Consider the following 24,589-nt stretch of genomic DNA (forward strand, 5'->3'; position numbering starts at 1 on the left):
CTAGTGGAGTCATCATGAGATTAAAAGGAATCGGTGATAGTGGTGATCCTTGCGGTACTCCACAGCCTGGTTTCCACGGTGACAATAGGTTTGTTTTTAATTTCACTCGATATGATCTTGTGGTTAGAAAACCTTTGATCCAGTTGAGAGTGCCACTATTGATTCCGAAGTCTAAGAGTCTTAGCAGAATGTTATGGTTAACCATGTCGAACGCACTTGACATGTCAAATTGGAGGAGAAGAATGCTCTTGCCTATTAATATTTCCTGCTTGAATTTGTTTAGTAGAGTAAGTAGTACTGTTTCTGTGCTGTGTAGGGGACGAAATCCTGATTGTGACTCATGTAATATAATAAATTTGTTCATGTAGTCGTTGAGTTGTTTGGTCACCAGTCCTTCCATTAGTTTGACTACTAATGGGATAGATGCTACTGGACGGTAGTTGGTAATGTCGTTTGTTTTTTTCTTGGTGTCTTTTGGAATTGGGGTGAGCAGGATGTTGCCTTTTTCTTTAGGATAGATACCCTGCTGAAGCATAAAGTTTAAGTGGGATGTGAGATTTGTTGTGAAGCGATGGGGAGCGGATTGTATTAGGTAGCTGGAGCAAGTGCCCAGTTGACAGTGGCTGTTGGAGTATTTTTTTATCGCCTGAGTAACTGTGTCGGTGCTTAGGAGATCTAAATTTGACCATATTCGGTCAGCAGGATGTTCACCATGTTATTCTGAGGTAAGGTTTTGCTTAGGTTTACGATTTTTTCATTGAAATATTTAGCGAGGTTGTCTGCGGATGGGATGTCAGTGTTGGTTGTGGTGATCGGTGTTGTGTCTAGAAGTTTGTTCACAAGGTTGTATAGTTTCTTCGTGTTTTTGTAGTCTGGCCCAATTTTAGTTTTGTAGTACGACCTTTTGGTCTGTCTTATTGCATATTTGTATTTCCTTTGTAATTGTTTCCATGTGTTGAGTGTGTGTTCGTTTTTTGTTTTTTTCCATGTGCGTTCTAGTTTCCTAGATTGTGTTTTTGTTTTTTTCATTCTTCGTTGAACCACGGTATTGAGTTCTGTCTACGTGAAGTTCTTGTTTGTAAGGGTGCTATTTCATCTAGTACATGTTTGCATCTTTTGTCCCATTTTGAGATGTAGTATATGGATTCCATTTTTGTTGTCCAATCGTTGTTGTATATCTGTTTCCAGAAAATATCCGGGTCTATTTGTCCTCTCGTGGTGTGTGTCGTATGTTCTCTTGTATGGAGCGAACCCTTTTTTCGCCATTTTAGGGTAGGTTTAGTTTGTAATGGTAAGACCATGGTGTTTCTGTCCATCTAGTTTATGTTATGGTTAGGTTCTGATCAGCGGACATTTTGTATGAGATGAGGTCAAGTATATGACCCTTCGTGTGGGTTGTTTGCATATGTGGTAATGTAAGATAACATAGATGAAGGAAATCCTTTCATTCTTTTGCGTTGGTACAATTTAGGTCTTCAAGGTGAAGGTTGATGTCTCCTAATATTAGTGTATTGGAATTGGGCACACATATATTTGAGACGAAGTCCATAAAGTCCGCCTGGCTATCGTTCCAGTTACATGGTGGTCTGTAGAATAGGACGCAATTTAGGTGATCAAGCAGAGTATTGTTTTGGATTCTAATTGAGGCTATTTTGAGGTGGGTTGTTATAGATTCCGCGGTGTTTTCAATCGTGAGATGAGATCAGTATATAAGCGCTATACCCCCTCCTCTCTTTTCTTTTCTGGTCCAATGGGTGATTTTATATCCTGGAGGACATAGATTTAAGATGCTAGGGCCCTTCTGATCATGGATCCAGGTTTCGGCGATGAAGAGTAGATATAGTTTCTCCGATGTGATCCAGTCTGTTCTTGTTGTTTTGTTTACTATGGATCTGGCATTGACGTGATCCAGTCTGTTCTTGTTGTTTTGTTTACTATGGATCTGGCATTGACGTGATCCAGTCTGTTCTTGTTGTTTTGTTTACTATGGATCTGGCATTGACGTAACCCATTTGAATTTTTTGGTATGGGTCTTTTACATTCGGTGTTATGTGGACTTTTGTTAGTTGTCGTTTTTTGGTTTGTGTGGATTTTTTATGACCTTTCTTTTCATTTTGTTGATGTTGTACGCTTGTTGGTTCTTTTGCTTTGTTTTGGTTAGTGTCGGTTTGGTATGATATGGTGTGTCTGGTAAGTATGTGGTTATTGAATAGTATGGGTATGTTGTTGATTTCTGCGAGTGGAGTGGACATTGTTTGGTGAAGTATGTGGTTATTGAATAGTATGGGTATGTTGTTGATTTCTGCGAGTGGAGTGGACATTGTTTGGTGGATCAGGGATAAGGAATAGATTGCTAGGATCAGTTTGGCGGTGTTCATCAGCTCAGTAGTTTTTAAGAGGCTGTTGTGTTCAGCGTTGAAGATTATTCTCTGTACCCTCATTTTTGTGTGACAGTCTTGTCCTCCTTAAAGTTAGGAGTTTCTCGTTGTAGCTTTAAGTCGCGGAGTGTGGTTTAGCAGGATCTGGCGTTATCAGGCTAATAAAAATTAGTGATAGAACATGCGTTTCTTTATTTTGGCGGCCCTATTCTTTTCCCTCCTGGTGAATTTTGAAGGAGGTTTAATAGACTGGAGTGGTAGTGAAGCTTCCTAGTCCATTGTGAACAGGGAAGTCATTTGGTTAATCTCTATTTCCAGTACCCCGTGCAGTCGTCATTGGTGCGCACTTGAAACACGACAGGTCAACCTATGAGCTGGCGATTCTTGAGGAGGTTTAATAGATTGGAGTTGTGATGTGCCTATCTAGACTGCTGTGAGCAAGGAAGCCATTTGGTTAGTCTCTATTTCCATTGCCATGCGTAGCTGTCATCGGTGTTCATTCAGAGCACAACAAGTGATCATGTGATCTGCTGTATCCATGTTGGTTTTTTTTTTTTTGTTTTGTTTTTTAAGTGTTTGTCCATCTGTAGCAAGTCTAGTATTGTTTGTGTTTGATAGGTAGTACCTGGTATATCATGTGCGCTTGCTGTCTGGTTGATCGGCGCTTCCAGATGTGACGACCAAGGCACGGGCTCTGGCTGGATGCGTCCCTCCCATCCCCTGCACGGACACTCTGGCACGTACCTCACGTTTGGTGCCTCTTTTCTACTTCAGCCTGCCGCTCGTGCGCAGCTGGGCTCCGGGATAGGCACACGATGTCCCGTTCCGAAGTCGGAGGGGCCACAGTCGACTTCCGGAGGTGCTCAGCGGCCCGTCTGTAGAAAACGTCAGTGGGCTGTCTCGGCTGCTCTCCGGCCGTCCAGCATGATAAGCTTGTGCTCACTTGGAAGTTGCCAGAGGTAAAATGATGGACTAACAAGATCCATCCGATGTAACAATCAACTAAAATGAATCCTAGGAGATCAGAGAACTTAATCGTGCAACCTGCAATGGTACCAAGCCATACCAGATCTTGTAAATCAAACAGCATGCTTTGAAATTAATCTGGGTTTCTAACGACAGCCACTGTAGTCCCCTAATCAAAGGGGATACATGTTCGAACTTACTTTTCTTAGATGTCATACTAGTGCTGAATATCTAGATTATCTTTAACTGCCACACCTGGCTTCTAAAATAATACTGACTGCCCCAATTTGATTGTCTGCACATTTTGTCCATTAGATTGTAAGCTCCTTTGAGCAGGAACTGGCCTTCTTTGTTAAACTGTACAGCACTGCGTAACCCTAGTAGCGCTTTAGAAATGTGTAGTAGTAGTAGTAGTAGTAGTGATGTACCATGAGCTTCCAGCACTTGGGGGTCAAAATTTACAATTGTACCCCTCCCCCATTACATATGATATCACAAAAGCCATGCACTTCTTTTCATTTTTGACCTTCCAGTACCACCTCCAGTGTCCCCTTCAGACTGGCCTGAGTGTCACGGCCCCCTCCCAACTTCCTTCTTGGTATACTATTACACCAGTGGTTGAATATTAAGGAAGCTGAGTTCAAAATGTGTTGGATGTTTTAGAGAAATAAAGGGGCCCTTTTACAAAAACTCGGTAAGACTTTGCACTTACCACACTTTAAAAGCACAAATTAACATGTGGCAATGTCAAGTATTATTTGGGGGTGTGCTCAGTATGTCCCCTGTAGTTACCACACCAAAAATCTGTTTATCGTGCATTATGATTAGTTGCAATTAGCACAGATGCACTGAGCGCCTTTTGAGGAGGCGGTAAGTGCATCTTGTGATATCCCCCTTCTCACTCAGGGTGACCTTGTTCTCAATATGCAGACCATATGCAAATTAGTATGCTACCCCTTCTCGCTCAGGGTGACCTGGTTCCCACTAAGCAAATTAAACCGGTCTCACCAACTGCATATTTCTCAGGCAACTCTTTATTCCAGCCCCTGGGCACACTTCTTCTAGCTTAATACTTTATACTTTCATAGGTCTTCACACTGAGCCTCCCCACACAGATACATGGGCTCAGGACTAACTTCAATACTTTGGGGACTTCTAACCCCAGGCTTTGCAGCCTGCTTCTCTCAGTACTGGGACACACAGTCTCCCCCTTCTCTGGATACACAGTCCTTCTTTCTTTGGACACACAGTCCTTTCTTTGAACACACAGTTCCTATAAGTACTGAGGACACACAGCCCTACGCTAATGCTTTAGGGACTTCTTACCCCAGGATTTTCAGCCTGCTTGTCTCCTTTGGACACCCAGTCCACCACAAGTCAATAGGGTTAGCCAGTATCTTCCAGGGGGATCTCTCTTCTTCTGCTGCCAGCTCACTTCTCTTCCTTTCCCAACTCAGGTGGGGTATAAAGTGGTTAATTAGCTACACAGGACCCATCCCATAACCTCCTACACCTGTGGACATTCCAGGGCTCTCCCCGGTCCTAGCGACCTCCACCTATTCTCCTACTAGTGCCCTCTAGTGGCCTACCCCGGATAGGACACCCTCTTATCACAATCTGCACTAACTGCACAATTGACAGCATGTAATAAGGGCTGTGCACTAACTGCAAAGTTTAATCCACACCCAGCTCCTGCTCTCTAATGTGGCATGCAGTTAGCGTGAATTAGTTTGCAGTGCCATGCCATCACGGTAAGTTACTAGGCTCATGCATTAACAACTTGAACTAATTCATATGTTAACTGGTTAAAGTGCTTTACTATAAGTGTCCCAAAGTCTCCAAAAAATGGTATAATGCATTTCTATGGCCGAGTCAGTTACAGCAGCTGCTGCATGAAAGCATGGATATGCTGAAATATAGCAGTTAGAGAATTGCTCCTTTTTGAAACTGACCCTCCTCCCTTCCTTGCTCTCCCAGTCGCAAATACACATTAAGCCAACACAGACATACACTCACAGGTAACACCAAATGCATGCACAGAGGTTGGAAAGAATTATACGAGCCATGCTCAGCATATTTTTCCTGCTTGTTAGACGGCCTGCAGCTAAGGAGTCCTATTTTTCTTCTCATTCCATCTTGTTCTTTGAGAAAATCACGTTAATTACGTTTAAAAGGTGTTAATCTGTGGACTGAAAAATGGAAATGCTAACATAGCCCTTCCTCTTCCCCATGGAGTTTAATTTCATATTAAGCTTCAAATGAACTGAGGTGGCTCTTCACAGCAAAACAGCATGAAAAGTGGTGCATATGCACAATCAAGATCTAAACATTCACTACGGTTTCAAAGCTAGAGGACAGGTTTCCCACATAGGCTTTATCAGACGATGACACCCATTTGTAAGGACTACAATCCTACTGTCCACAGATAACCTGCTACAGGTAAGCAACTTAGTTTAACTTGCACTGAAAAGGGAAACTACTCAGACAGTTGTTTTCTGAAAATTCTACAAAATATTTTCCAGTTGCCAAAGTTCATTGGTATACTATTTGTACTTAAAATAGCAATTTTATGAAAACTTTTGCATTTATTTAGTTGGCAATTAAATTCAAGAACAAAAATTCCCATTTTTCTTTCTGATGTTTAGCCTACATCAGAAAAGGAAAAGGGCTTGAGATCACCAAGGGCCCTGTTTACTAAGTTGCACTAGCGTTTTTAGTGCGTGATAAATGCTAGAGACACCCATATATGCCTATGGGTATCTCTATAAGTACATACATAAGTATTGCCATACTGGGACAGACCAAATGTCCATCAAGCCCAGCATCCTGTTTCCAACAATGGCCAATCCAGGTCACAAGTGCCTGGCAAGATCCCAAAATGGTACAATACATCATTTTATGCTTCTTATTCTAGAAATAAGCAGTGGATTTTCCCCAAGTCCGTTTTAATAATGGTCTATGGACTTTTCCTTTAGGAAGCCATCCAAACCTTTTTTTTTTTTAAACCCCGCTATGCTAACTGCTTTTATCACATTCTCTGGCAATGAATTCGAGTTTAATTTCACGTTGAGTGAGGAAATATTTTCTCCAATTCGTTTAAATGTACTACTTTCTAGCTTCATCACGTGCCCTCTAGTCCTAGTATTTTTGGAAAGAGTAAACAAAAGATTCACATCTACCCGTTCCACTCCACTCACTATCATATCTTACCTCAGCCGTCTTTTCTCCAAGCAGAGGAGCCTTAGCCAGTTTAGCCTTTCCTCATAGGGAAGTCATCCCATCCCCTTTATCATTTTCATCGCCCTTCTCTGTACTTTTTTTAATTCCACTATATCTTTTTAGAGATGCAGTAACCAGAATTGAACACAATATTCGAGGTGCGGTCGCACCATGGAGCGATACAAAGGCATTATAATGTCCTCATTTTTTTCCATTCCTTTCCTAATAATACCTAACATTCTATTTGCTTTCTTAGCGGCCGCCACACACTGAGCAGAGGGTTTCAATGTATCGTCATCGATGACACCTAGATCCCTTTCCTGATCAGTGACTCCTAATGTGGAACCTTGCATTACATAACTATAATTCAGGTTCCTCTTTCCCACATGAATCACTTTGCACTTGCTCACATTAAACATCTGAAGCATTAGCGTTGCTAAAAACGCTAGCGCGGCTTAGTAAACAGGGCCCCAGATGTGCTATGGGGGAGATTCTATATATGATGCCTAAAAAAATCCTCAGAGAAAACATTTCCACCTAAGCATATTCTCTAAGTGGCACATAGATATAGAATACGCTTAGTTGACATCCCAGCGCCTAAAACTATGCATGTCCATTTACACCAATGAAAACATGGGGTAAATCCTGGTGCGTAGATTTAGGCAAACTGAGTCATATTCTATAACTACACATGTAAATTTTAGAACTCCTACGAAAAGTCCATAACCATATCCCTTTTGGCCTTTGTGCATTAAAATCTAGGCACTTTGCATTACAAAATATGCTTAGCGATTTGTGCAAATTCTAATTATTGTCAGTTAGTGCTCATTATTGCTTATTAAGTGCTGTTAACAAAGCTGATTGGCTTGTTAACGCCAATTAAATTACACAGGCTGTTATACAATCCGCTTGGATTTTGGTGCAGAATGGTAGGCACGCTATATCAAATTCTGGGGTATGTGTCTGCGTATTACTTTCATAACTTGTTTTAAGTGCCTTATCTACACCAGCTTTTCACTAATCCCTCTGTTCACTAAGTTGTGCTAGTGGCCGTTGATGCGATAATGTGCATTGCTGCGCGACTTAGTAAGCAGGGTTAAGTAAGGGTGTCCTATAAAATCCTCATGGGGTTTTAGTCCACTTGTAAATAGGGTTTCTAATTCTTGGGACTTAGGTATTCTTCTAGGGTATTAGAAATAGATTTTTCACTGCCTGAAAGAGGTAATTTTGTAAAGTATCACCTAGTTTAAGATGACAGGGTCATGCATATGTAGTATTCTAGTCATTCACATATGTACATGGCCACTTGTACAGTAAATTAGCAAGTAGCATAAAAATGTGTGCCATGTTTTGATCCCAGTGGACATGCGTGCATGGATGGAGTTTGAGCAGAGAATGGAAATATGTGCCTAAATGATACAATACTGAGAGAGAAGTCTAGCGAGGTTGCCTTATCCACCCCTATGTTGGTCATACATGCTGACTCGGTACTAATTTCGCCCTCATTACATGCATGGATTTGTGTGCATCCCTAGCTACTAGTCTCATACACACACCCCAAAATTTCCCTGCCAGGTCTCATTTTTATAGTTATGGATAGTTTTTTTCCAAATGATTTCTGTGTGTGCCTGACCATTTTTTTTTTTTTACTTAATGCTAGCTTTTAGAGTTGCCAACTCTCCCTGGTGCATTGATTTCCATAAGAATTACGTACCACTCCATGTATGCACCTGGGATTAGTTGGCAACTCTGAAGGCTAGCATTAAGTAAAAAATGAAGAAAAATAATCGGGCATACATAGGTTTGTTCACCTGTTTGCCAGTAAGTAAAAAGACAAGGAGGTACTTTGCTGTCATGGCATATTAGTGCATATTTAAATGACTTCTTGTAAAGCACAACACAATTTTTGATAAGATGTATAAACTGCTCTGATGCTCCTGTGAATGTATCACAAGTTTCTGTAATAAACATAAATATAAAATAAATAACAGAGGAAATATTTTGGGGATAGTGTCTCATGACAAAGAAAGAATAAGCATAAATGGATCTGGAGTATCCACATTAGGTAGTGTAAAAGCAGGTGATTTGTCACACACTACATCATTCTTAGGACTGTCATCATTTTCACTATCTCAGCACCAGCTAGGATCTCAGTGTGACTCAATAAACCTGTCTATCTTGTCAAAATCAAAAACTTCATAAGCAAGACTAGGGAAGATAATCAAGCCAGCAGTGACAGCACTCAGAAAACAAAATAAAAAATCTCAGATCTACTGCTTAGTCCTTCAGTAAGTAGAAAAAAAGACATGACTCCCTATTTCTAGTAGCATAACTGCTATCTTCTTCAGGAAGGCAATCTTCCCTGTTAAGTAATTTTTCTAAGAAATCTTGGGGAAGGAAGTGGGTCTGCACTTATTTAAAATCTGCTAGCCATAGTAATGAGGTGTCATTATTATTAGATCCTGTAACTATAAAGAAAAAGTCAAAAGTTTTGTGAACAAACAGTGAGTTATAGAGAAATTAATGACTCTGCGTCTTAAGTTGTAGCTTTGTATTCTTGTCCGTAAAGTAACTGTCACCACTCAAGCATTATTTTCCTAGCAACATTCGTGCAGTGTACTTTCTATTTCTCCAAGGACAAGCAGGCTTCAATCTTCTCACAAGTGGGGTGACACCGCTCCGTGTCGCCTAGTCCAGCTTTTGCCATAGTAAAAAAGAGAGAGCTTTGTGGAGCACAAGCCGTGCTCTACCAAGCATTAGCAAGTGCCTTCCTGCCTGTTGCACAAATGTGGTCTCAGTACTCTTTTTTTTTTCCACATGAGAAGGTGTGCTTTTTTTGTCCTCTGCTCATTCGCCCGGTTCATGAGAGCTTTTAAGTGCCTTTCGGCTAATTTTTCTTGTATTTTATTGTGGCTCTTTTACTTTGGCCTTTTTCAAACCCGTCCTTTATTTTCCTTATGTTTATTTTGCTTGGGTTTAAGTGTTCTGATTTTTCCGTCTTTATTGGACCGTTTTTAGGCCCTGGCTTTGGCTGGGGTTTTCCCTTTCTTTTTTTCTGTGCCTCCCCCCTTTTTTAGGAATCGAGTCGTTTAATTTAGCCAATGAGGTTTTCTTATCCTTGTCCATGAAGACTCCCAGTGGCTTCAATCGCTGTACCTGGTGCAGTCAGACTGTCTCTGAAAAAGACATCCATTCTTGGTGTCTGCGGTGTCTTGGGCCTGTTGCAACCCTACCTGGCCCTCAGCCTGCGGTGTGGCCTCTGGCGCTGCTTGCAGCCCCAATGTCGACAGCCACCCAAGTCAATACCCCTTTGATGTCGGTGGAGGAAGCTTCGTCAGAGTCGAGGTACTCAAGGAAAGTCCTTATCAGGAACTGGGAGCTCCCTCTGTCGGTCCCTGTTGTGCTCAAAAAGATTGACACCCAGTATCAAATCTACAGTAAACCTGGTTTTGTTAGGCCTCAGTTGTCTCACAATTCCATGGTGGTGGAGTTAGCTCTCAAAAGAGGCAGGAGTACTAGGGACTATTTCACTGTGCCCCAGGCAGAGAAGCTAGAACCCTGTATTCTTTTGGGAGGAAGATGTACCAGGCTTCAATGCTCATGTCCCATATACAATCCTACCAGCTCTTCACGAGCGTCTACTTGCAAAACTCGGTGAACTTGGCCCTCCAGAGCAGGCCAAGACTTTTTGCCAGCTGGACAAGCAGCAGAAGGTGTGTCGAAAGTTCTTGGCCAGGGGCATATACGACACTTTTGATGTGGCATCCAGGATCTCTGCTCAAGGTATAGCAATGCGCAGACTCTAATGGTTGTGTATTTCTGATTTGGAACACACTGTTCAGCAGCAGTTGGTGGATGCTTCTTACTGGGGGGCTAACCTTTATGGAGAGAAGATTGAGGAGGTCGCTGACCAAATCAAGAAGCATACTGATACAATCTCTTCTCTCTCCTGCCAGGTGCCTTCTGCACCTGCCTCCTCAGCTAGGAGGATTTTTGGCAAGCCAGGGAGCAGTCCCTACTATTATTCTATGCGTAGGTACACTCCTTCAGCTCGCCAGCATACTCAGGCTCAGCCACAGCGTGCTCATTCACATCAACAGTGTGCACCTAAGGCCCCTGCTGCTCCCTAGTTAAAGCAAAGGACGAGCTTTTGACTGGCTCCAGCAGAGCATAGCTGCAGTAAAAGTGTCTGTCCTGGACGACTTGCCAGTCGAGGGAAGCTAAAATATTTTCACCTAAGGTGGCCTCTTATAACCTCCGACCGGTGGGTTCTTCAAATAGTCCGTCTCTGATATGCCCTGAATTGGCATCTCAAACCTCCAGATTGTCCACCAAGAGCTCTTTTATTCAGCTCTCAGCACAGGCAGCTTGCAGAGGAACCCTTCACCCTTCTAAAGACCCATATGGTTGAACCCGTTCCACCAGGGGAAGAAGGGCAGGGATTCTATTCCAGGTACTTCCTTGTGCAGAAGAAGACAGGGGGGATGCGTCCCATCCTAGACCTAAGGGCCCTGAACAAATTTCTAGTCCAAGAAAAGTTCAGGATAGTTTCCCTGGGGACCCTTCTCCCAATAATTCAGAAAAATGATTGGCTATGCTCTCTGGATTTAAAGAATGCATATACTTGCATTCCGATACTTTCAGCCCACCAGTAGTATCTTCTATTTCAGCTGGAAAACCATCACTTTCAGTATGTTGCCTTTTGGCCTCGCGTACCTCTCAGTATGTCGCAGCTCGGCAGATGTTGAGATTGCTGGGCCACTTGGCTTCCACAGTGTACTTTACACCCATGACACAACTTCACATGAGATCAGCTTAGTGGACCCTGGCTTCTCAGCCATGGGGAATCTAGAAGATGTCATTCAAGTAACCCCAGAGTTTGTACACTCTCTTCAGTGGTGGACAATTCAATGCAGTTTGACCCTAGGTCTTCCATTCCAAATTCCTGAGCCACAAAAAGGCTGATGATGGATGTATCTCTCCTAGGATGGGGAACTCATATAGATGGGCTTCACACTCAAGGAGTTTGATCCTCCCAGGAAAGGAATCTTCAGGTCAACCTCCTGGAGCTTCATGTGATCTGAAACACTCTAAAGGCTTTCACAGATGGCTATCTCATCAAATTGTTCTCATTCAAACAGACAATCATGTTGCAGTGTATTACACCAACAAGTAGGGGGGCACTGGATCATGCCCTCTGTGTCAGTAGACCGTCCGGATGTGGCATTGTGCTCGCCAACACGGCATGTTCCTTTGAGCCACTTATCTAGCGTGCACAAACACAAAACCCTGGCTGACAGGCTGAGCAGACTAATGCATCTGCACAAGTGGTCTCTCAATATGGACATAGGCCGCAAGATCTTCCAAACGTGGGGCACCCCCTCGGTAGATCTTTTTGCCACTCAGATCAACCACAAGATGCCTTCCTCCTCAATTGGGGGACAGGTCTTCTTTGTGCATATCCTCCAATACCTCTAGTGGAAAAAACTTTGTTGAAGCTCAGGCAAGTCCGTAGAACCATGATTCTGATTGCGCCGTACTGGCCATGGCAGATATGGTTCCCTCTTCTTCTGGAATTATCCTCTGAAGAACTGTGGAGATTTGAGTGTTTTTCAACCCTCATCACACAGAACGAGGGGTTGCTTCTGCATCCCAACCTTCAGCCTTTGGCTCTCACAGCTTGGATGTTGAGAGCCTAGAAATTGCTTCCTTGGCTCTTTGGAAGGTGTCTCCCAGGTCTTGCTGGATTCCACTAAGAGGTGTTACTCTTTTAAATGGAGGATGTTTGCTGTCTGGTGTGAGAATAAGGCCTAGATCCCCTTACTTGCCTTACACAGACCTTTCTTGAATACCTTCTACACTTGTCAGGGTCTGGTCTAAAGTGCAATTAGTGCCTATCAACGTGTTGAAGGTAAGCGCATCTCTGAACAGCCTTTAGTCGTTCGCTTCGTGAGAGGTTTGCTTTTGTCAAAGCCCCCTGTCAAACCTCTGCCAGTGTCATGGGATTTCAATGTCGTTCTCACCCAGCTGATGAAAGCTCCTTTTGAGCCTTTGAATTCCTGCCATCTGAAGTACTTCACCTGGAAGGTCGTTTTTTGGTGGCTGTTACTTCAGCTCATAGGGTCAGTGAGCTTCCAGCCTTAGTAGTGGAGGCACCTTATACTAAGTTTCATCACAACAGAGTACTCCTCCGCATTCACCCTAAGTTCCTGCTGAACGTGGTGTCGGAGTTCCATCTGAACCAGTCGATTGTCTTGCCAACATTCTTTCCCCAACATCATGCCCATCCTGGCAGAAGCAGATTGCACACCTTGGATTGCAAGAAAGCATTAGCCTACTATATGGAGCGGACAAGGCCCCACAGACAGTCCACCCAGCTTTTTGTTTCTTTTGATCCCAACAGGATGGAAACACACCATTTCAATTTGGATGGCAGATTTCCTTTACTTATGCCCATGCTGGGCTGGCCTTGGAGGGTCATGTCACGGCTTATAATGTCAGAGCCATGGCCGCGTCGGTAGCCCACTTGAGGTCAGCCTCCAATGAAGAAATTTGCTGGACTGCGACGTGGTCTTCAGTCCACACATTCACATCACATTACTGCCTTGAGCAGAATATCCGACGCGACAGTCGGTTCGGGCATCAGTGTTGGGGTCTAGAGTCCAACTCCACCCTCCTAGACCCGTTTTATTCTGTTTCAGGCTGCACCCTCATTCAGATTGCATATAGTTTCAGGTTAATCTGTGTTATGTCCTTGCCATTTTGAGGCCCAGTTGACCGATGTTTGTTGTAGTGGGTGAGCCTGGATGCTAGGGATTCCCCACGTGAGCAGATTGAAGCCTGCTTGCCCTTGGAGAAAGCGAAGATACTTACCTGTAGCAGGTATTCTCCGAGTACAGCAGGCTTCATATTCTCACATTCCCACCCACCTCCCCTTGGAGTTGTCTCCTTGGTTAATTTTACTTTATTTTTTGCTTAGTATTAAACTGAGGGGACAGTATTCGTGCAATGGGCGGAAAGGCACTCACACATGCGCGCTGGAGCATGGCTCGTACTACACAAAGCTCTCTTTTTTTTACTATGGCAAAAGCTGGATCGGGCGATGTGGATCAGTGTCACCGCACTTGTGAGAATATGAAGCTTTCTGTCCTGCTACAGGTAAGTATCTTCGCTTTACTTTAGCACTAAAAGTATTGCATATATGTTTTGAATATTTCTTTTTTTTTTCATCATGCCTTAGTATATCAGCTTGCATGATAATAAATCCTAGAAATGTTAAAATGTTGGTTCTTTATCAACTATTTGCTTTCTGTACCAGGGTAGTTAATTTGGGTGTATGTGCTAAGTTAGGACCATAATTATTTATTTGTTTAGTTATCATGTGATTAATAGCCTTTTGCTGTTTTTCATCTATCATTTGGACAGGAACTGCTCAAACAAATATTTTCAGCACATTCAAAGAAACAACAAGAGCTATCCAAGAGCCAGCAGCAAATTGATACATCTTTGTCAAATCTAAAATCAACCTCTGGTTCTCTAGGTCATCGTAAACAAACCTGTGTAGAAAATAATCATTCTAATCCATTCTTGACAAATGCACTTTTAGGTAATCACCAACCCAATGGAGTTATTCAGTGTGTCATACAAGAGGCTCCTCTAGCACTTACCACCAAATGTAAAACTCAGAGCAAAATAAATGAAAGCATGGCTACATCTAGCAGTACACCATTTTCTTCACCAGTAAATTTAAGTACATGTGGGAAACAGCATTCTGGCAGTCGGACACCAGTTGTGCCTGCTGCCTCTCCTGTACTGCAGAGTCTTTGTAAAGAGAAAACAGACAGCAATGACGATGTAGCAGCAGTAAAATCTCCACATCATATTCACCCTACAAAGCCATTGATAGATCGATTTAGAGGAGCAGATTCAGACATACCTAGTAGCAAAGACTCTGATGATTCAAATGAAGAGGATGATGAAGATGATGAGGAAGAAGAAGAAGAGGAGGATGAAGACGATGATGACGACGATGATGATGATGATTCTGATGACAGTCAGTCAGGTTAGTATCTGGTATTCTTTTTCATTAGTGTTTTTATAGCTGCAAATGCACGTAAAAACTACACTTGTAATTTTCAGACGGGTTTTCAAAGCAGAACTACGCATTATAACTTTGACAACAATCATGTATAAATGTAAACCCTTCTCTAACATCGCCAGGAAAGCGTCTGTTCAGTCAGGATAAATTTGCATGCATATGCTGTATGCACGATGAGCAATTGTATAAAAGCTAATTTTAGTTAAAGCAGTATTTTATTCATGGAAATGCATTTGAAAATTATGCTCCCTGTAACATAGGTTTTATATTGAGTTTAAGATAATTTGTTTCTGATTTTGAAAGGTGCAGAATTTACCAAATAGCAAAAGAGAGGATCAGGAAAGACATAAGCAAAGACTACACAAAAAAGCACAAACAGGCCTTTAGGACTGGAACAATCAAGAGATCTTTAATTGAAAGACCTAACACAGCCACATTTCGGTGTACAAATTCCTGCATCAGGAGTCTAACATTACAAGATCGAATGAACAAGGCGGAAAACGTCACCAATTTATGCAACCCAATTAATAAGCTAAAACACACTAAAAAGAATTTAAATAACTGCCTGTTTCCTGATTAAACAAGTAGTCCCACATATATATATTACATAAAGGAACACTGATCGGGGCTGTTTTCCTTTAGAATGTTGGGTAGGCGAGCTATGCCTCTTCTCTACAGTTATCAGAAATTGAACAGAAATATGACCCACTTTCTCTGAGGATAGCAATTAATGACCATTTATGTCATACAGAGTGATTGTATTTTAGTTTTATGTATATATACTGTTGTGATTCACTACAGATGAAGCAGTTGTTTATGTGGATTGTGTTTGGTTTAAGATACAACTTTGTTTTGTTTTTGAACAACACATTATCTTTAACATAATGTATTGAGCTGTTTTGGGTAGATTATGATGTCCCATTTTTTATTAACAGAGGACATTTTTCACAAAATGTGTGATATTTTTAATATTGGAATTGAAGTTTACATTAACCAAATATAATTAATTATTATTTTAGTATTTATTTATTTACATTACATTAACCTAATATAGTTAATCCTTATTTTAGGGGCCCTTTTACTAAGCTGCATAGGTGCCTACGCACGTCAATTTTGAACTACCGCTCGGTTACCGTGTGGCCTGGGTGGTAATTTCATTTTTTACATGCATCCACTGAGCGCACCAGAACTTTTCCGGTGCGTGGCGGTAACCGGATGGTAATCGGCATTGTACGTGTGTAGACCATTACCACCGTACTGCTAGGTCAGTGGGTGCCAGTAAGGTCTCAGGCCCAAAATGGACACACAGCAATTTTTATTTTATTGCATGTCCATTTTCTGCCAAATGAAAGGCCTTTTTTGCAGATGCACTGAAAAATGAACCTGCTTGTGTCCAATACATGCATCTGCACCAGTACAGGCCATTTTCAGCGCAACTTAGTAAAAGGAGCCCTTAGTATTTATTTATTTTAATATTTAGCAATGTTTTTAATTGTAGTGCCGTCCCAACTGTTCATTTATAATTCTTATTGTACTGGGTCCCATTATGCCTTTTGGCAACCACTTTATTTGTTTATTTCTGTCCCGCGTTTTTCCCCCTGCGGGTTTAATGCTAATGTGATCAGTTCAAATTGAACACCATATAAGCCACTCTCCACACATGCTCTGCTCTTTTTTGGTGCCATTTGCTTCCAAACACAGACACGAAATTCTCAGTTGCGTTCTCAAGCATTGTCAGACTGGAACCTCGGTAAGCAGTTTTGATTCTATTGATTTTACTCCTGGGAGTTTTGTTTTCATGTTTTTATAAGTAGTATTGGACGCAGTAGCTATATTTAGTGCTAAGAAGGCATATTTAATGTATTGGGCTTACATTTTTTGTTATCTGCAGAAGGGCCCATAGGAATAAAATGGACCCCTGATGCAGATTACTTGAGCTAAGCTTTAATAAAAAGACCCCCTTGGTTATTTAAGTCTTTTTAGTGTGTTTTAGCTTTTTAATAGGGTTGCATAAAGTGGAGATGTTTTTAGCCATGTTCATTTGATGCTTTTAGTTTCATTCGATGCTTTTAGTTTGGTGCCATTCAGCTTATTTATATTTAAATTTTAAAATACTCATTTTGAGGTATAGTTGTAATTTATTTGCACACCCTCCATTTTTTTACTTATCATTTTGGGGTCCTTGTACAAAGACGCGAGAGGACTAATGCACGAGTGTCCCACACCCAATCGGCACTACCACCAGGGTATCGTGTGCGCCTGGCAGTAATTCTGAGTTTGGTTTGCGCCGAATCCCATGGTAGAAAATAATTTTCTATTTTGTACTGTGAGCCTACATTGGCACGCACTGCATGGCTATCGCATGGGTAGCATGTGAATTCTTACTGCTAGGTCAGTGGGTGTAAGGACTCAGACCATTAATAGATGCACGCTAGTTTTAATACTGGTGTAGGGCCATTTCTGCAGTAAAAAAAAAATGGCCCTGTGCACGCCTAAAAGGTGCACCCACACTACCGTAGGCCACTTTTTACCGTGGCTTTGTAAAAGGACCCCATTGTTTTTAGCTCTTCTTTTTGAAGACAAGCACTATTTGTGACTATTTTGAATAATTTTACTCAAATTGGTAAGAAAGGCAGATTTTATCCCTCACTTTGATGCACATTGATGTCATTTTTTGTGCGCTTATGCAAATCAAATGTTTTTATTATCATACACTTATTTGCACTTCACATTCTGTATGGATTATTATCCTTATTTATGTAATATGTGCATATACTATCTGATTGTGTAATAACAATTCTTCGAGGACAAGCAGGCTGCTTGTTCTCACATGTGGGTTGACGTCTGTGTCAGCCCGAGAACCGGCATTTTGCAAGAGCAAAATATAAAAAAATGTTTTGCCAGAGTCTTCTGGCGCATGTGCAGCGTGGACTGATTTTCTGCCCGCCACGCAAGCACATCTCAGTTTCTTCTCTTCCACGACGAGGTGCGGCAGGTTCCTCCTGTGCTCCTCGTTTAGGCCCGGGAAGAGAGTTTTCGTAGTTTGTTTGTTTAAAAAAAAAAAAAAAAGGAAAAAAAGAGAGATTTGTAATCCTTTTATTTTTTTGTTTAGTATTTCTTCCTCAATTTTAAGTTTTATTTTTCGATGTGGCCGGCCTTTAGGCCACGCGGTCGGGTTTCTCCCCTTTTTGTGCCCTCTTATTTTTTGGCACAATCACATCGTTTGATTTCGCCGAAGCTGTTTTTCCTCCCATGTCATCGAAGACACCCAGCGGCTTCAAATGTTGTACTCGATGCAACCGGACCATCTCAAGTACCGATACTCATTCGTGGTGTATCCAGTGCTTTGGGCCTGACCTTAGCCCAGCCGCTTGTAGTCTGTGTCTTCGTATGAAGAAATAGACTCAAGTGTCTCGAGAAGCCCAGCGAGAAAACCTTTTTGGGGCTTGGTATGGTCCTTTGACATTGACATCGGTACAGAGGTCGGCAGTGTCGACATCGAGGGAGGCATCGATGTCGGGAACTCTCCGCCCCTCTAAAGGCCCAAGCGGTCGAACCCGTTCCACCAGGGGAAGAAGGGCTGGGATTCTATTCCAGGTACTTCCTTGTGCAGAAAAAGACGGGGGGATTCGTCCCATCCTAGACCTAAGGACCCTGAACAAATTCCTAGTCCGAGAAAAGTTCAGGATGGTTGCCCTGGGCACCCTTCTTCCCATAATTCAAGAGAATGATTGGCTACGCTCTCTGGACTTAAAGGATGCTTACACACACATCTCAATACTTCCAGCTCACAGGAAGTATCTTCGATTTCGGCTGGGAACACAGCTCTTTCAGTACCGTGTACTGCCCTTTGGCCTGGCATCTGCGCCCAGAGTGTTTACAAAGTGTCTGGCTGTAGTCGCTGCGTCGCTACACAGACTGGGAGCTCATGTATTTCCTTATCTGGACAATTGGCTGGTGAAGAGCACCTTGCAGGACGGTGCTCTGGAGTCAATGCGAATGACTATTCAGGTGCTAGAGCTACTGGGGTTCGGAATAAATTACTCCAAGTCCCATCTCACTCCTGTCCAAAGACTGGAATTTATTGGAGCACTGCTGGACACGAAGAAAACTCGGGCTTATCTTCCTAAGGCAAGGACAGACAACCTCCTGTCCCTGGTGTCCATAGTTCGAGCATTTCAGCAGATCACAACTCGGCAGATGTTGAGACTTTTGGGCCACATGGCCTTCACAGTTCATGTAACTACCATGGCACGTCTACATATGAGATCGGCTCAATGGACCCTAGCTTCCCAATGGTATCAAGCTGCAGAGGATCTGGAGGATGTGATCCAATTTTCGAAATTCTCTTCAGTGGTGGACAATCCGGTCCAATCTGACCATGGGACGACCATTCCAAATTCTTCAGCCACAAAATGTGCTGACGACGGACACATCCCTCCTAGGGTGGGGAGCGCATGTAGATGGGTTTCACACTCCGAGAACCTGGCCCTTCCGGGAAATAGGTCTTCAGATCAACCTCCTGGAACTGCGAGCGATTTGGAACACTCTAAAGGCTTTCAAAGATCAGCTGTCCAAACAAATCATCTTAATTCAAACAGACAATCAAGTTGCAATGTATTACACCAACAAGCAGGGAGGGCACCGGATCTCGCCCTCTGTGTCAGGATGCTTTTCAGATGTGGCTTTGGGCAGGTGTAAACAACAGTCTGGCAGACAGGTTGAGCAGGATCATGCAACCTCATGAGTGGTCTCTCAACATGAATGTTGTCCGCAAGATCTTCCGAGCGTGGGGCACACCCTCGGTGGATCTTTTTGCCACTCAGACCAATCACAAGGTCCCTCAGTTCTGCTCCAGACTTCAGGCCCATGACAGACTAGCATCGGATAGTTTTCTCCTGCATTGAGGGACAGGTCTTCTTTATGCGTATCCTCCCATACCTTTAGTAGGGAAGACTCTGCTGAAACTCAAGCAAGACGGCGGAACCATGATTCTGATAGTGCCTTTCTGATCACGCCAGATTTGTTTCCCTCTTCTTCTGGAGTTGTCCTCCGAAGAACAATGGAGATTGGAGTGTTTTCCAACCCTCATCACCCAGAACGAGGGGTCGCTTCTACATCCCAGGCTCTCATGGCCTGGATGTTGAGAGCTTAGAATTTGCCTTCTTAGGTCTTTCAGAGGGTGTATCCTGTGTCTTACTTGCTTCCAGGAAAGATTCCACAAAGAGGTATTACTCTTTCAAATGGAGGAGGTTTGCCATCTGGTGTGACAGCAAGGCCCTAGATCCTCTTTCTTGTCCTACACAGACCCTTCTTGAATACCTTCTACATTTGTTAGAGTCTGGTTTCAAGACCAACTCTGTAAGAGTTCACCTCAGTGCGATTAGTGCTTATCATCGCCGTGTAGAGGGTAAGCCTATTTCTGGATAGCCTTTAGTTGTTCGCTTCATGAGAGGTTTGCTTTTGTCAAAGCCCCCTGTCAAACCTCCACCAGTGTCATGGGATCTCAACGTCATTCTCACCCAGCTAATGAAAGCTCCTTTTGAGCCACTGAATTCCTGCCATCTGAAGTAGTTGACCTGGAAGGTCATTTTCTTGGTGGCTGTTACTTCAGCTCATAGGATCAGTGAGCTTCAGGTCCTAGTGGTGAACACACCTTATACTAAGTTTCTTTTTTTTTTTTTTTTTAATCTTTTATTTATCAGTTTCAACATACAATATAGGAGTAGCTCCCAATTGAAAAACATACAAAGCAACTATTTTAAATTTCAAACAGAATGTTTCAACCTTTAACCTGTTGCGAATTTCTAATACAACTCTTCGTCTCCTTACGCTTCCTTCCCTTCCCCCCTCCCTTCCCCATCCCCTCCCTGTGGTGGCTTAACCTAATCTTTTGACTGTTCATAGAGTGACCAAATTTTTGTGAAGGCCATCATAGAGCCTCTCCGCAGTGCTGTAAGCTTCGACATTTGGTAGAAATACTCCACCTTTCGTAGCACCATGTCGGTCCCCGGTATTTCCACTTGTTTCCAGGCCCGGGCCAAAACCAGCTTTGCTGCTACAAAATATTGAATGGCCAACTTGTGTTGCCAGCTAGATATTCTTGCAGGCTTAAAGTGGAGGAGGCAGCTTTCCGCTTCACAGGTATAAATCTTTTGAGTCACTTTATTGACCTCCTCTATCACTTTTGCCCAATAAGCTTTTACTTTTTCACAGTCCCACCAGACATGTAAAAACGTGCCCGCTTGGCCACATTCCCGCCAGCATTGACCCGATACCCCTGGATACATTTTCTGCAGCCTAATGGGGGTATAATACCACCAGTATAACATTTTAAATCCATTTTCGCTCGCAGACTGTGCTGGGGATGGCTTGAGTAAGTACTTATAATTTCGTTTCCACATTATCTGGGGGTAAGTGCGCTGCAATGCCGTTTCCCATCTTGCCTGGTAAAACACCTGAGGATCAGTGCGTCCCAGCAGAGCTAGATATATACGTGTTATGCTACCCTTACCTCCCCCTTTACGCATCACTATTTCCAGTGCTGTTTCTTCCAGCTCCAGTTCGTCCTGGGCTCGCCTCCTAATAAAATTGCGAAGACCGCAATAGTATACCAAGTCCCTCTCTACCAACCCATATTCTGCTTGAAGTTCCGCAAAGCCCACCACTTCTCCCTCTCCCCATAATTGACCTAGGGTACGTAATCCCGCCTGTGACCAAATCTGGAAGGCCTTTTCAGATTTACCCGAAGGAAAACCTCTCGTCCACCTGATTGCTGTTTGCCTATAATACTTGCGTTCCGGGAACATCTTCTTCCTAATCTGGTACCAGGTCGATAAGATATGTTTCACTCCCAATGGGACCCTCTTAATTATTGGCGTCAACTCTTCCCCTGGGATCCATAGGATGTCCTCTATCTCTTTCCGGCCCAACCATGCCCGTTCCCAATGTAACCATTTCTTCATTGCCCCTGGTGCCCATTCTGTTAAAATTCTTAACTGTGCTGCTTGATAATATAAATAAAAGTTGGGGACTCCCATCCCTCCCCTCTCATGCGGTTGATACATCATCGTCCGTTTTACACGCGGGGGGCGTTTCTTCCAGATAAATGTAAAAACTTTTCGCCTGAGTTTAACAAAAAAAAATGTTAGGAATCGGGACAGGAAGCGCCATGAAAAGATACAGTAGCTTGGGAAGTATCATCATCTTTACCGCAGAGATACGTCCCTTCCATGAGATATTAAGCCCTTCCCATCTATCGAGTTCCCTAAAAAGTTCATCTATTTTTTGGGGGAAATTCGCGTGAAAGAGATCCCCTATTCTTGGTGTTATCTGTACTCCCAAATATCTGATCGAGCTCTTAGCCCACACAAATGGAAATGCTGCCTGAAGGTCCGGTAGATCGCTAGGGGGTATTGTTAGATTTAAGAAAACTGATTTTGTCAAGTTAGGCTTGAATCCTGATAGCTGCCCATAGTGTGTCAAATGTTCTATTATCCGGTTCACTGACTGTTCCGGCTGGGAAAGAGTGAGTAATATGTCATCTGCAAATAACATAATTTTATGTTCCCTCATGCCCTTCACTATCCCCTTTACCATTGCATCCCTTCTAATCTTACAGGCCAATGGCTCCAAAGATAGAGCAAACAGGAGGGGGGATAGTGCACATCCCTGTCTGGTGCCCCGCCATATATTAAACGTTCTCGTATAAGACCCATTTACTTTAATTGTGGCCAGTGTGGCCTGGTATATTAACCGTAACCAGGTGAGATATCTCCCTTTTATCCCTACTCGCCTAAATACTGCGAACATGAAGGTCCAATCCACCCGATCAAATGCCTTTTCGGCATCTATCGAAAGCAATACTGCGGGTGTTGGTTCCTCTTCTACTTGCTGTATAATGTGTAATAAGCAACGGATATTATCGAATGTCTGGCGACCTGTTATAAATCCCGCCTGATCCCCATGTATCACACCAGGCAATTTTTCTTGCAATCTGCGAGCCAAAATTTTTGTAAAAATCTTATAATCTACATTCAGTAGAGAAATTGGCCTATAGGAGCCACAAAGCTGAGGATCTTTCCCTGGTTTTAATAGCAGGGTAATCGCAGCTAGTCTCCACGAATAGGGCAGCTCACGCGCATCTTCTAGGGAATTAAATAGTTTCAACAGTAGTGGCGCCAGATGTTTACTAAATAGCTTATAAAATCTCACAGTAAACCCGTCTGGGCCTGGGGCCTTGCCAGTTGCCATATCCCCTATCGCCCATTTGATATCTTCCAGCGTTATAGGGGATGAGAGAGATTCTGACTCTCCTTCTTGCAGCTGGGGGACATCAATCTGTCCCAAATATTGCTCGCTTGTGGCATCCTCAGCTGTGTGTTCCAGTTCATACAATTTAGTATAGTAATTTAAGAAGGTCTCCTGTATCTCTTCTGTTTGTGTAACCAGTTCCCCAGTTGGAGTTTGAATACCCCCAATATAATTGCGTTGAGCCAGTTTTTTAAGTTTGCATGCCAGCAGCCTACTCGCCTTGTCCCCAAATTCAAAGTGCTCCTGCTGTGCACTCTGCAGTTGGGCCGCTATATCTGCCATTTGGAGTTCATTAAGCTTGGATCTCAACTGTTGCATCTTTTCTAATTCCGCTACCTCCGTGGGGTTTTCTTTATGTTTATGCTCTAAGGTGAGGAGTTCAGTTCTAATACCATTCTCCTCTTCTGCACGATTTTTATTTATATGTGCCTTCAATGCAATCAATTTCCCTCTGATCACCACTTTAAGCCCCTCCCACACGCTGGCTGGGTGTACCTCTCCTGTATCATTAAATTCAATGTATTCTGTAATGTATTGTTCTATTGTTGGGATATTCTTCATCTCATATAGGAGCATCTCATCTAGCCGCCAGTATCGTGTGCCCACTCGTTTCACTCCTAAATTCAATGTCATGGTCACCGGAGAATGGTCGGACCACGTGCGGGGTTCAATGTCTATCTCCTGAACTTTATTAGCAACTGTCACCTCCCCCATCCAGGCATCTATTCTTGAATAAGATTTATATTGGGAGGAGTAGTAGGTATAATCTTTTTCGGAGCCATGGTGTGACCGCCAGAGGTCCACCAGTCCCCATCTGGCCATAAAACCTTTGAATAATTTCCTATCAGCTTTTGCGTAAGTCGCCTGTCCCGTGGAGTTATCCAGGGGGGGATGAATAGTGAGGTTCAGGTCACCCCCTATTAATAGATGTCCCTGCTGATAATCTTGTAGTAAACGCTCTACACGCTCAAGGAATGGGCCTTGTCCTTGATTGGGTGCGTATATATTAAGAATGGTGTACTGAATATTATATAAGGAGGCCACTATCAGGAGGAATCTACCCTCCTTATCAGAGACAGTTTTGTGGATCTGCCACGGGTGCCTGCCTGAGAACGCTGTTAGGACCCCCCTCTTTTTGGAATTCCCACTACAGGAGGAAAACATTATCATGGGAAAACGTTTATGACAAACTAACTTTTCATAACTTTTCTTAAGATGTGTCTCCTGGAGCAAGACCAGGTCTGCTTGAAGGCGTAACATTTCTTTAAAGGCTAACTTACGCTTCATGGGGGAGTTGAGGCCCCTCACATTTAATGTTACACATTTGAACACCCTATCAGCCATTCTTTTTCGTATTGCAGGTTATATAACCACCACCTTATGCCCTCTCCCTTCCCTCCCTCCTTTAACCCCCCTCCCCCCTTCCCCACAAACCATATATGACATGTCCCTGTCCCCGACTGGGACATGACTTTTGGAGAAGTGACTTAGCTTCCCGATTCTAGCCTCAGCTCTCTAAATGAGTCTGTTTCTTATTTTGCTGTCAACCATAACATCATCAAACTTTCTTGTATTCTGTTCTCCTGTGGCAACGATATTCCGCTTATAATCCAGC

General features: G+C 43.0%; 1 protein-coding gene across 1 annotated transcript in view; it reads left to right on the plus strand.

Moving 5' to 3' along the window:
* BAZ2B (bromodomain adjacent to zinc finger domain 2B) overlaps positions 1-24,589 on the plus strand; it is a 914,692-nt gene that overhangs the window by 416,669 nt on the left and 473,434 nt on the right. Inside the window, exon 10 of the mRNA XM_030210692.1 lies at positions 13,989-14,625. Within this exon, the coding sequence (XP_030066552.1) occupies positions 13,989-14,625 (637 nt within the window). The remainder of the gene's footprint in view (positions 1-13,988; positions 14,626-24,589) is intronic.

This window comes from Microcaecilia unicolor, chromosome 7, assembly GCF_901765095.1.
Source record: "Microcaecilia unicolor chromosome 7, aMicUni1.1, whole genome shotgun sequence".
NCBI classification, from domain to species: Eukaryota; Metazoa; Chordata; class Amphibia; order Gymnophiona; family Siphonopidae; genus Microcaecilia; species Microcaecilia unicolor.